This window comes from Canis lupus, chromosome 6 (genome assembly GCF_003254725.2).
Source record: "Canis lupus dingo isolate Sandy chromosome 6, ASM325472v2, whole genome shotgun sequence".
NCBI lineage: Eukaryota > Metazoa > Chordata > Mammalia > Carnivora > Canidae > Canis > Canis lupus.
In genome coordinates, this window is record NC_064248.1 from 527,345 (window position 1) to 540,009 (window position 12,665).

General features: G+C 57.3%; 1 protein-coding gene across 2 annotated transcripts; it reads right to left on the reverse strand.

Annotated features, from left to right (window-relative positions):
* Positions 1 to 576: 576 nt before the first annotated feature.
* On the reverse strand, positions 577 to 11,245 carry ASL (argininosuccinate lyase). Of its 2 annotated transcripts, XM_025425720.3 has the most exons (17): positions 11,119 to 11,245; positions 10,887 to 10,941; positions 7,577 to 7,771; positions 6,868 to 6,951; positions 6,553 to 6,609; positions 6,297 to 6,394; positions 4,367 to 4,444; positions 4,206 to 4,283; positions 3,699 to 3,751; positions 3,292 to 3,354; positions 3,017 to 3,131; positions 2,759 to 2,843; positions 2,587 to 2,646; positions 2,282 to 2,365; positions 1,106 to 1,186; positions 859 to 965; positions 577 to 764 (listed from the first exon to the last, which is right to left on the reverse strand). In XM_025425720.3, the coding sequence occupies exons 2-17, from the start codon at positions 10,896 to 10,898 to the stop codon at positions 620 to 622; spliced, it is 1,395 nt and encodes a 464-aa protein (XP_025281505.1). In that variant the 5' UTR covers positions 10,899 to 10,941; positions 11,119 to 11,245; the 3' UTR covers positions 577 to 619. The 2 variants fall into 2 exon arrangements, with proteins under 2 accessions (XP_025281505.1, XP_025281507.1); XM_025425722.3 differs by lacking the exon at positions 4,206 to 4,283.
* Between the last annotated feature and the right edge of the window lie 1,420 nt (positions 11,246 to 12,665).

Consider the following 12,665-nt stretch of genomic DNA (forward strand, 5'->3'; position numbering starts at 1 on the left):
TGTCTCTGCCTCTCTCTCTCTCTCTCTCTCTCTCTGTGTCTCTCATGAATAAATAAATAAAATCTTTTAAAAAATAAAATCTTTTTAAAAAATACATTGACATGCCTCTAAGTGTTATCCTGTCCCTAAACACGTGTGTACGAAGCCCACCGAGTGCCCAGCATCACATGCTAGCTGGATGACTGGCTCTACCACCAAGTACACCAGTCCCCCCGTCACAGGACACGCTGTGATGGTGCCTGATTGTTCGGGGAAGGGTGGGTTAAGCAAGGGGAGAATGAGCAGGGGAGCCTAGAGGACACGGGGAGAAAGAATAATGACCCAGGCTCAGTTAACCAAGCCCATCAGGTGCCATCAAGGCTCCCAGGAGGCCAGTCCTCCCAGGACACTCCAGGCAGGAGGTTACCCAACTGCCCTGCAGGGGAGGGTGTGGGGCCTGAGCAGGGCAGAGGCCCCAATCCCCTCTCCTCCTTCCCCATCTCCTCCTGCCATCCTTGTCCATGTTCTCCACTTCTTGATGGTTCCTGAAAGCCCACTGCTGAGGGAGCCAGGCCAGGCAGGAAAAACGCAGCAGCCTCCTCTTGAGCCAGCTTTATTGAGAAGCGGGGTGGGGAGGGCTCTAGGCCCGCTGGGCCCGCAGCAGTGCTCGCACCTGGCCGATCTGCCAGTCGACGCTGGAGCGCGCTGTGCCCCCCAGGGTGGTGTACTGCTCCACACTGTGGCCATAATCCCACACGCGGCTCACGTCGCCAGAGAACAGGGGGCTGGAGAAGAGAGGGGGAGGTGGGCCAGGGCCCAGGGGGCCACGGGGGCAGGCTCACCTCCCCGGAGGCAGCAGAGGGAGGGGAGGAGCCGCACCTGATGGTCTGTAGCTCCTTTAGCGACAGCTGGTTGAGGGCCACCCCCTTGGTCTCGGCCAGGAACACAGCTCTCCCTGAGGCCTCATGGGCCTGGCGGAACGGCATCTGGGGCAGCCGAGTGAGCGCTGCACGGACTGGGCTCCCTCGGATCCCTGTTGGGCCCGTGCCCACCCTCAGAGCCCCCACCCTCGGCTTGGGGCACATGCCCATCACCTCCCCCTCCAGCCCAGCCACCCCAGTCTTACCCCTTTGCGGACCAGGTAGTAGGCGAGGTCGGTGGCCAGCATGTCAGGACTAAGAGCCCGTGCCATGTTCTCACGGTGAATCTGGGGGATGCCGGTGAGGGGAGTGCTGAGTGCCAGGGACCCTGAGTGGCAAGGCTGCTGGCCAACCCCACCCCGGCCCTTAGCCAGGATGTCCCTGGCCTTGGGCAGATGCACCCTGCCCCAGCCTATCTGCTCTCTCAGCTTGAGCCATTTTGTCTTCATTATTGATGATGTTTAGCTGCGCTCCTGGGGTTGCCAGCACTTTTTTTCAGAGTCTTTAGGTTTGGCGCGCATCAGAACGCCTGGGAGGATTTATTTCAAATTGCTGGGCCCCACCCCAAGTCTTGAATCCAGGTCTGCAGTGGGGCCTAGGATTATATTCCTGTCCAGTTCTTAGGTACTGATGATGATGCTGGTCCCAAGACCACAGTTCGAGAAACACTGCTTTAGAGACACATCCTGAACTGTTTAGGAATGAAATGACAAGATGGCAATTTGCTTTAAAATAATGAGCTGGGGGACCCCTGGGTGGTGCAGTGGTTTGGCGCCTGCCTTTGGCCCAGGGCGCGATCCTGGAGACCCGGGATCGAATCCCACGTCGGGCTCCCAGTGCATGGAGCCTGCTTCTCCCTGTGCCTGTGTCTCTGCCTCTCTCTCTCTCTCTCTCTCTCTCTGTGACTATCATAAATAAATAAATTAAAAAAAAAAAGACTTATTGAAAAAATAAGTCTTTAAAAAAATAATAAAAAAAAAAAAAAAAAAAAAAAAAAAATAAAAAAATAATAAAATAATGAGCTGGGAGTGGCGGTGGTGGCAGGTGGTAGGTAAAGACCGCCACAGCAAGAAAGGCCATGAGCTGATTACTGTGGGAAGATGGGTATTAGTTATGCATTCTCTCAACTCTGTGAACTGAAATTTCCCGTAATAAATAATTAAGAAAGAAATCTGGTCAGGCCAGCTGATGGGACCCCTACAGGCTCACCCATGTCCATTCTACTATAGCTAACACTGTTTGTCCCAGGGGCAGGAGCAAACACATACCCACCTCCCCTGCCCCAGATCTTCTGGATGCACCCACCCTCCTCCTCCCATGATCACCTCCTGGGACACCCCTCCGAGGGTATAGGGGCCTAGGGGAGCAGGGAGGGGGCTTGCCTGCAGTGTAGAGATGACACCAGTGGCCACTTGGAGGACGGCGCTCATGGTGTCTGACACTTCAAATACAGCCTCCTTGTCCTCCTGGAGGGTATGTGGCAGGGGGTGAGACCCCAGCAGTCTTGTCTCCCACCAAGGCATCCCGCTGCCCTCCACTGGGGACACCCAGCCTTTCGTATAAGCCGAGGGCTGGGTGATAGGACGAGAAGGGGCCATTTTGCGGGGCCCCTGCCTGGATGCGCCAGGGCCCCGAGAAATGGAATGCAGGATATGTGCAGGGGGCCCCTGCAGCCCCAGCCTCACACCTGCAAGTCCTTATTGTAAGTGCTTGGAAGTCCCTTGAGCGTCATCAGGAGCCCAGCACACTGAAGAAAGAGCGAGAACAAGGAGGCTGGGCCTCAGAGCCCATTTTCGAAGTTCCCTTAGGACCCTCCAGGTCAGCCCAGAGGCCTTGCCCCCACTCCGTGCCCTGCTCACCCGTCCAAACACTCGCCCTGCCTTGCTCCGTATCAGCTCCAGGCTGTCTGGGTTTTTCTTCTGGGGCATCAAGCTGCTTCCGGTGCTGGGGACAGAGATGCTGGGCTGAAAGAGCTCCCCTGCCCCTTGGCTGGTCTGCTGACTGGGAGCAGATGGAGTCTAGCAGCAGGCAGTCCAGGTCAGCCCAGGGGTGGTGTGGGGAGGAAGGAAGCCTTGCTGGTGGGCACAGAGCTAGGGTAGGGCAGGGCCCAGCCTTACCTGTAGGCATCTGAGAGCTGCACAAAGCTGAATTCCTTGGTGCCATAGAGGATAAGATCCTCGGCCATCCTGCTGAGGTGGGTCATGCACAGCGAAGCCCAGAACAGGAACTCGGCTGGTGGGACAACAAAGAGTGGGCCTTCTGGTCACCAGGCTTCTCTTGGTCCTCGCTTAGTCTGGAGAAGCCCCAGGTGGGAGGAGGCTGAGCGAGCCAGGGCAGGAGGACAAATTAGAGCACAGTGCAGGGGACAAGCGTGCTGGTTCCTAGGACTCACCCACAAAGTCTCGCTCACTGGTGGCATCCATGCTGTTGAGAGTGATGGCCCCAAAGTTCAGTTCTGGAGAGGTAAATGGGGAAGGCAGCAGGGCTGGGCTGGAGGGGAAGGAGGGGCTTCCTCTCCCCCAGAACAGGTAGTCTCACCTCCTGGAGACCCCCTTATGGAGGAGCGTAGGGAGGGGGCCAGAGGGTCTCTAGTACAGGTCCCAGAAGGAAATGGGAGCCCTAAGTCTCCCCAGTGCCATGCACCCCTGCCACAAACCTTCTCTTGTCTCTCTAGCCTCAGTGTCCATAAGCAACAAACAAGGGTTTCAACCACACCCCTGCTCCCTCTGAGGGTGAGTCTATGGCACCTGGCAGGTGCTAAAGGGAATCTCTGTGGGGACGAGGGGCAGGGCTCCTCACCTGCTTGGAGTAGCTCCCGGTCCACACCCAAAGGGTTGCCCGCAATGGCCCCACTGCAGGAACGGGGGATTCCAGGTGATTAGGGCTCCTGGCCAACAGGCCCTGGCACACACACACATACACGCACACCCAAAGCCAAGCCCAGACTGTTAGGGCTGCTGCCCAGTCGACTGTGCTGACGGAACATTTGTCACCATGGAGCAGAAATGGCAAGCTGTGGGCAACTGGCTGGTTCTCTGGAATCTCTCTGGAAAGCTCTGGCCCTTCTCTGACATACCTGCTAGCTTGGCTATCCCCATTTTAGGAGAGCCGAGGGTCCATGCAGGCTTCCCTCCCTTCCACATAGGAAGCACCCCAGACACAGAGGCTACTATCTGTCCTTTGTCCTCCTCAGGTCCTTCCTACCTCCTCTTCTTCTGTTGATCCCCAAGGACCATGCTCACCATACAGCAGCAACCCCCACCCCCAACTAGGCCCTCAGAGCAGAGAGGCACTGTGCTCACTCACCTCCCCAGGGGTAGGACATTGATCCGCTTCTGTACCTCTAGCAGTCTCTCAGAGTCTCTGGTCAGTGCCACAGCATGGCTGAGAGCCAGGGGCAAGAGGTCAGGGCCTCCTGAGGCATGAACAGAGTCAGGGTACCCCTGCACTATGGCCCAGCCTCTCACCTCAGAATCCAGTGGCTCCAGCGAATGGGCTGAGCCCTTTGCAGGTGTGTATACCCTGGAAAGAGGACGTCATGTTCCCTGTGGGGGAAGAAGAGGGGCAGGGGCCTGAGGGGCTCAGGAAGTCCAGGTAGGTCTGTGTCACCCAGAATGCTGTGGGCCTGGGTCCCAACAGGAAAAAGCAGGGCCAACCTTCCAAGGGTCTGTGTGCAGCACAAACCAAGTGAGCTTCTAGGGACAAACATATCATAAGGAAAAGACCAGAAGTGGGCCGGTGTGATCCAGGGACAGGGCCGGTGTGATACAGGAAGAGGGCTGGTGTGATCTGGGAAGAGTGGTGGTGTGATCCAGGGACTGGGCTGGTGTGATCCGGTAATAGGGCTGGTGTGATCCAGGGACTCGGCTGGTGTGATCCAGGGACAGGGCCGGTGTGATCCAGGGCCAGGGCCAGTATGATCCAGGAAGAGTGCTGATGTGATCCAGGGACTGGGCTGGTGTGATCCGGTAATAGGGCCGGTGTGATCCAGGGACTGGACTGGTGTGATCCAGGGACTGGGCCGGTGTGTTCCAGAGACTGGGCCACTGTGATCCAGGGTCAGGGCCAGTATGATCCAGGAAGAGGGCCAGTGTGATCCAGGGTCAAGGCGGTGTGATCCGGGAAGAGTGCTAGTGTGAGCCAGGGACAGGGCTGGTGTGTTCCAGGGTCAGGGCCGGGGTGATCAGGGACTGGGCCAGTGTGATCTAGGGACAGGGCTGGCGTGATCCAGGAAGAGAGCTGGTCTGATCCAGGGACAGGGCCGGTGTGATCCAGGAAGAGGGCTGGTCTGATCCAGGGACAGGGCCAGTGTGATCCAGGGCCGGGGCCGGTGTGATCCAGGACAAGGCCGGTGTGATCAGGGATGGGGCCGGTGTAATCCAGGGATAGGGCTGGTGCCAAGGAGTTTCCCCGGAGTAGGATTTGGGCTATAGGACCAAATGTGATGAAGTCCTCTGCTCTGAGCAGTGGTGTGAGCAAAAGAGAGACACGGAGTCCCACCAAGCAGGGGATCACACTTGTGAGCATCTAAGAAGCTCCCAGGGACTTTGGAAGTGCAGGGGGCACTTCCAAGTAGGCAGGGGTGCTGTGGGTGGTGGTTTTGGCTTGCTTTTTATGATAAACAGCTTTACTAAAATATAATTCACCCACAGTTCACCCATTTAAATTGTACACTTTAGTGTGTATCCATCACCACATTGATTTTCAACATTTTCATCCCCCCAACGCAGAAACCTTGTAGTCCCTACTTCTCCTAGCACCCCCCGGCAGATGGTTCTTAGGCCCTGGTTTTCCCCCAGGAGGGTAAGGTCCATGAAAAAGACATCACAGGAAGCTCAGGAAGAGGAAGAGTCAACCTATCTGTGTCACCAGACACGGACTTCTCAGCAGCAAAGTGGCCAGGTGTGCAAGGAGCAAAGCCAACCCCAAAGACGCGAGGTCACAGAAGCTAAAACTCTGGATGAGGCCAGTGGGAGGCAGCTTTGGCTGTCCTATGCCAGCCTCGCTGGGTGGGGGTGGGAGGCGGAACAGGAGGACACAGGACACAGGGTGGCTGAAAAGTGACCCCAGCCACAGCCAGCCCTGTCCTCAGGCTGCAGGGCATCTGCCTGGCACCTTAGCCTCCTCTTTACGAAGCCTCAGAGAGTGAGCTCACCCTGCCTACTGAGCTCAGCTGGTGTGCAAGTAGGAAACATGGCAGGAAATGCCCGCATTCCCCGCTGCTTTGCCCCACTTGGTCCAGGAGTTCCAGGACGCCTCTGAGCCCCAGGGCCTGGGTCCTCAGCCCTCTTCCCCCTGCCACCTAGATCTAGCATTCAGGCTACCCGTCCTAGGGGAGAGGAGACCCCGGCTGCCCTCCCACCCTCTCTGCCACCTGAGTGTCCACGGGAGACTCACGCCTCTGCCCGGTCCACCATGGTTCTGATGAGCTCCCAGAGGAGGGCGGAAAGTCTAGAGCAGTCCTGTCGCATCCAGAGCCTGAGGTCTGTGACCACCTGCGGGGAGGAGGGCGTGGCATTCAGGGAGACAGAGGTGTTGCTTCGCCAGGGAGCCAGGACCGTGGCCAAGCCCTACGCTTGCCCCCTGGGCTGCCCAAGGTTGAGAATACACAGGGCAGGGTGGGGGCGGTAGGGGGCGTAGCAGCTGGCATAACCTGGTCATTCCGACTCCGGCCCGTGTGCAGCTTCCCTGCTGTTTCGCCGATGAGCTCCTGGGGGTGGAGGGAGGTGTGGGGTCAGGGTCCACCTGCTCGTAGCCCAATGGGGTCACCCAGGCCCTGGTTCCCCCCAGCCCTGTCTCCTTCCTTCCCTCCCTCCTCCTGGACCCTGCCATCTCTGCCGAGGCCACCTTTCTGAGGTCTGGCCTGTACTCTACCAGTGATGAAGGGAACAGAGTGATGGCGCTGAGGCTCTGAGGGGCCAAGGTCAAGGTAGAGAGGGGAGGACAGGCAGACAGGAGGGGGCCATACCTTCAGGCGCCGCTCGTTGGCCGTGTGAATATCTTCATCACTGGGGTTTACTTTGAAGGTGCCCTGAGCCCACTCCTCAGCCACCTGTAGCAGATGGCAACAACTCCAGGAGATAGGGGGTCAGCCAGCCACAGCCACAGGGCCCCAAGCCTGGTCCCACCCCATTCTGATCACTGAGTGTCTCTGTAAAGGAGCGGAGTCCTGGGGAGCACCCCAGGGAGGGTGAGTGCTCCCCAGGGGGGTGTAGCCCCCACCCCAAGGGAGCATTTCAGGCCCAGCTCCCCTTTGTCCATGAGCCATGGGCCACAGAGGCACTAAAGATGAAGAGAGACAAAGCAAGGCACAGGGTTTAAAGGGCACCTTGATAGGGGCACCTGGGTGGCTTAGTAGGTTAAGCAGCTGACTTGTGATTTCGGCTCAGGCCATGATTTTGGGGTCGAGGGACTGAGCTCCGAGGGATTGAGCTTCGCTCTGTGGAGAGTCTGCTGGAGATTCTCTATCTTCCTCACCCTCTGCCCTTCCCCTCCCCGCTTTCTCTCTGAGATAAATAAATACATCCTTTAAAAAATTAAATAAATAAAGAACACCTCAATAGACATATAATCACAAGGTAAAATGACATGTTTGGATGTCCTGCAACCTGCACTCAGGACTCGGTAGGAGCCTGGGACCGGGCAGGGGCTCCGGTGGCTTCGGGTGCAGAGAGTACCTTGTCCAGTGCATGGAGTATCTGGTCCATCTCCTCCTTGGTGAGGAGCCCCGCCTTCTGCAGGCCGCGGCTGTAGGCCTTGCTGCCCTGCACGTCCACCTCCCACAGGGCCCGGTCATAGGCGATGGATGAGTTGAACTTCTCCATGACGGGGTCCACTGCGCCCACAAACCGGCCTCCCCACAGCTTCCCACTCTGGCCAGGAGAGCAGCAGCAATTAATGTCCTTCCCACCCTCGAGAACAGCGCCCTCACACAGGGCCTACAGGACAGTTATTAAGTCTGATGGTGGTGGGAACCAGCAGGCAGGATTATTCCCACTGCACAGATAGGGAAACTGAGGCTCAGAGAGGATCAGGAACTGGCCCGAAGTCACTTGGGGAGTCTGTGTAGGAATGTGGCTGGACACAGAAGGTAGAATTCTCTCCCACCACATGACTCTTCTCTAAGGACATGACAGCGGGGTACAAGGCTCCTCTGAGACTTCGGCAGGATTACTGGGACCTTTCCTGCCACTGACTGAGGGGAGAAGCCACTCTGGAATCCAGACTTTGAATCCAGCTGATATTCCAACCATGATGATAATAATCCTGGCTACCGTGTATTGCATTTGTACTCTGTGCCAGGCATGATTTTAATTGCTTGCATGTACCCACAGACATATCAGTTCCACCCCACTGCAGAGAGGGAAAACCCAGGCCCAGAGCCCTAGCTGGGGCTGGGAGAGCCAGGGTGACAGCCCAGCTGTCTGACGCGGAAGCCACACTCCAAACCCCATGCCCCAACAGGGTCTCTCTGTACGCACTGTTGCACTGAACTTTTGCACCAGGAAAGGCAAGGAAGCAATGGAGAGAACCCAGCAGGCTCAAGTGACTGGCATTTCTCTCCCACAGCTTAGGGTGGGGTCTGAGATCCCAACCCCTACCTCCCCAAAAGAGAGTGCCTCTGCCACATTTGTTATCAGCGGCCTTCTAGAAGGTCATTAGCTGACCCTCTGCCCCTGGGAGCCAAGGGCAGGGGGTGGGACAGAGACACCTCTGTTTGGAAAGAGTACATAGGCCAGGGCGGGTGAAAGCTGGGGGAGGGGCACAGAACCCACGGGAGCTGTCCTCCCTCCCAGAATGCCAAGGATCAGGAGAGTGTTCCCTGGGTGAAGGTGTGCACTTTACTTTGCTGCCAACTTTTCTGTGGAGGGGGAGTTTTATAAACTCCTGGGGACATATGTGTTTGTCCGTCACCCCGCAATGTCCCAGACCTCTCCTCGCCACCTGACTGCAGTCATGTCATATAACGTCTATAAGCTTCAGGGCTACCTCTCTATAAAGTAAGGACGGTAGTAGCACCTACCCACCTACCCGATACAGCTGTTGTGAGCATTCAGTTATGCACAATTTCTAAGTGCATGCATAGTACCGTGCTGGTACTCGCTAAGTTCTCTTAGCAAGGGAGGCGCCAGGGCTGTGTACAGCACGGGGGGAGGGCGGGGGCTTCCACTGTGCTCAGGTCCCAGGCTGTGAACTGACCTCCCGCTGCTCAGCTCCCTTGGCTGCCTGATGACTCTGCCCTGGAGAAGCAGCCTCCACCCCCCCTTAACCTTCTGAGCTAGGTCCATTGGCCCTTTACATGTGTGCCAAGCCTAGCTCTCCTGCAAAGCAACACGTGGGTCCCTTTCCTGAGGACCAGGGCCAGCCAGTCAGGATAGGGAGCCAGCCCGCCCCTCAGCCAGGAACCTGGCACTGCCTCCTCCAGCAGGTCCCCGGACTCCCTGCCTGGGTTGTTAGTAATAACAACTACTTAACAAGTTGGGGCCTTAGCCAAACCAATTAGCGCCAACCCACAGGACGGCCTGGGGCCAGCAGAAGTCACCAGATGCTCTGATCTCATAAAGGCAGCCTACTTTACGTTGGGGCATAGGGAGTCTGCTTGAGATCTTCTCTCCCCTTCCTTGCCCCCTGACCCACCCCCCACCCCCCACATGTAAGCTCCCAATCTCTCTTTCTCTCAAATAAATAAATAAATAAAATCTTAAAAAAAAAAAAAAAAAACCAAACCCAGAAGGATATCAGAATGAGATGTCACCATCTGGGCTCTGAGTAGAAGGGGAGGCCCAATCTGGGGCCACAGGGCACTCCTGAGCACACCTGGGCCAGAATGATTCCTTTGGGGCAAGGGGGCAGGAGCACTGGTTTGGATGGGGATGAATGGGCAATAGCCAATTTAGAATGCACAAGGGGAATAACGTTGTTACTGTTAGACCTGTTTTTGAGCACCTACTACAGAGCACAACGGCTTGGCCCTGGGCTAGGCATTCTATGTATGCTATTACACCCTCCTGTGAGTTGGGCATTGTCACCTCGGGAGGTCTGGTGACTGCTTCAGAAACCAACTTTGTTTGCCTCCAAAGTTCAAGCCCACCAACCTCATGATCCCAAAACTAGCAGGGCAGGCAATCTTATTCAGTTTATTCAGATGAACAAACTGAGATCCAGAGAGAGGAAGTGCCTTGCTAGCTAATGAGGACCAAAAAGGACTGGAACCCAGATCTCCTGCTTCCCAGGCCACAGGTTCTCTTCACTGGCATCAAGCAAACAGGGTTCAAAGCAATGACCTCATGATCCAGTACCTTACAGAAGGGGGCAGAGATCTCTTATTTTCCCCACTTGCCAGATTATTCAACCGAGGCCCAAGAAAAGGAACCTGTGCCTAAGACTCCTGCTACTCAGTGGTCAGGAAGAGAACCCTGGCTCAAGGGAGGTGAGGCTGGTGAGCAGGGAAGCCACCAGGCACTGGGGCCACGGGGCCACAGGCATGGTCCCCTGCCTCCTGGTTATTTCCGCAAGCCAGAGTCATGTGGACTCTGCTACACAGGGACAGCTGCTACAGCAGAAGGGGTGCAGTGGGGGAGACTAACAGGAAGGGCACCAGGAAAGAAGGAATGAAGAGGTGAGGGAGCTGAGGGGGTGGGCAGCTCCCTTTCTGCCCCATCGCTGGGAGCAGCACTATCAGGGCAAGTCAAGTCAGGTCAGGGCCACCCGCACTCCCCGTGTGGGTTGATGAGTGCCACACCCGCCCCGGGGAGGGGAGGAGGAGAGCAGCCGGTGATGCGGCGGCCACCGGGAAGTGACCACAGGCACAGGTGTCCCCCAGGCTCGGGCAATTGCACCGGGGGTACCCATCGCCTGGAGCTAGCGACAGTCACCAGGAGGGTGGCAGGCGGCAGGCCTGGCCCAGGGGATCCCGCGTGCAGCTCCCAGCCCGGCTGGCTCCCAGGGCGCCCCTGCCCCCCGGCTGGGACTCGAGGTCCCGCTCACCTCCGATGCCATGCTGGGCGGTTCCTCGTCGTCCAGGAGCCTCGGTAGTCCGGGTCTGGAAGACAAGCCGGGACTGACGAGCTTCTGGGCCGCGGACGGGGTCCCTGGGCGCTGCGGCTGCGGCTCCGGGCGCTGCGCTCGGGTCTGCGCAGTCTGCGTCCCGCGCCCCCCGGCCCCCGTCTCCCGCCCCGGTCTCCCGCGCCCACCCCCGGGCCGCCGGTCGGGCACTCACCCTCCGGGCCGCGCCGAGCGTCTGGGGGCGGCCACCCCGCGGGCCTTTTGTGGCCCAGAGCGCGTCAGCGGCGCCCGGCCCGACGCCCGCCTCCCGGCCGCGGGCGCACCAATGGCAGGGGCTGGGGCAGGGCGGTGGGCGGGGCCTCTCGGGGGCGGCTTTGGGTCGCGCGGCCCCAGGGCGGGGGCGGGGCGGGCGGGCGGGGGCTGGCGACCGCCGAGCCACGGCGCTGGAGGCCCCAGGGCGCCCGGCCAGGCCTGGCAGGCCCTCCACCGGCTCAGGTCTGAAGCCCGACCTCCCCTCCTGGCTGGCCGAGCGTGAGAACCAGGAGCGCTCTACAAACACGAATCCACGCCCCTGGGTATCCAGCAGCACGCAGGGCCGACCTTCTGGCAAGTGAATTGAGGCTGGAAAGGGAGTCAGGGAAGACGTTTTAGAGCTGGGCTATAACCACGACGCATAGGACGGGTAGGGATGTAAACACACCTAACACAGAGGCTCGCCAGGTGCCAGACTGTGCTAGAGCTCTTACGGGATTGTCCTTATTTCATCGTCACAACAGTCCTGTTTACAGATGGAGAGGTTGAGGCTTCAAAGAGTTAGAAGTTAGTGGACGCGCCCACGGGCAACCAGTTAGAAGGAGACAGTCTGGCTGACCACGCTGTACCACAGGACAGAGGAGAGATTGTCACCCCAGATGTGCTTGCAGCAAATAGCAAGTTTGTTCTGTGTGGAGGCTCCTGAAGCGTTGGGGGACGGAACTCAGGAGGAGGAAGACAAGGAAGGCACCATGAAAGCTTATGGAAAAACAAAACAAACAAACAAAACCGACAAATCAAGTGTCTGCAATTAAGGCCCTGACAGTAGACACTAAAACGGACATGACCCTTGATCTTAAGGAAATGTCTTTGCCAGTAAAGGCTCATGGAAGCACAGTAACAAAGTTCTCTCTGAAAAAGCTGAGATCCCTGAGCAAAACCCCAGGGAGGCTGAGAAACGTTTGGAGAAGTGTGCCTGCCAGTGGCCAGTCAGCACAGGGAAGATGGGTAGGATGGACAGGTCCTCTCTAACCACCAGAGGCCACCCTTTGCTACCTGTAGTCCACAGTGAGGTCAGACAAGGGATCTGAAGGGTGACTATCTCAGGCCTTCAGGAGCTACAACAGTCTAGCCACTCCTGCCACAAACAGAAGGTTTAGGTGGTCCTAAGGTTGTCATGGAAGCATAACTAGAAGGAAAACTGGCTCTTGAGCCACGATGGAAAGCATTTACAAGTGCATCATTCTTAGGGACCTCTTAGATGACCAACAGACCCAGCTCCCCTTCAGACTGCAAGGATGTAGATGCTGGGCCTTGGGGACTGGGTGAGACAATTGCTAGTGGATAGTGTAGTGCAAAAGAAATGGTAGCTGAGATTGGATCAAATTCTCAAGCCTTATTAAATGACTGGGTGCACAAATTCATAGCCAGAAGACCCAGACTATATCAAAAGGTAAGGAAGTTCTTCATGCTGAGAGAAATGACGTAAGATAAATGCTTGGGTCTACA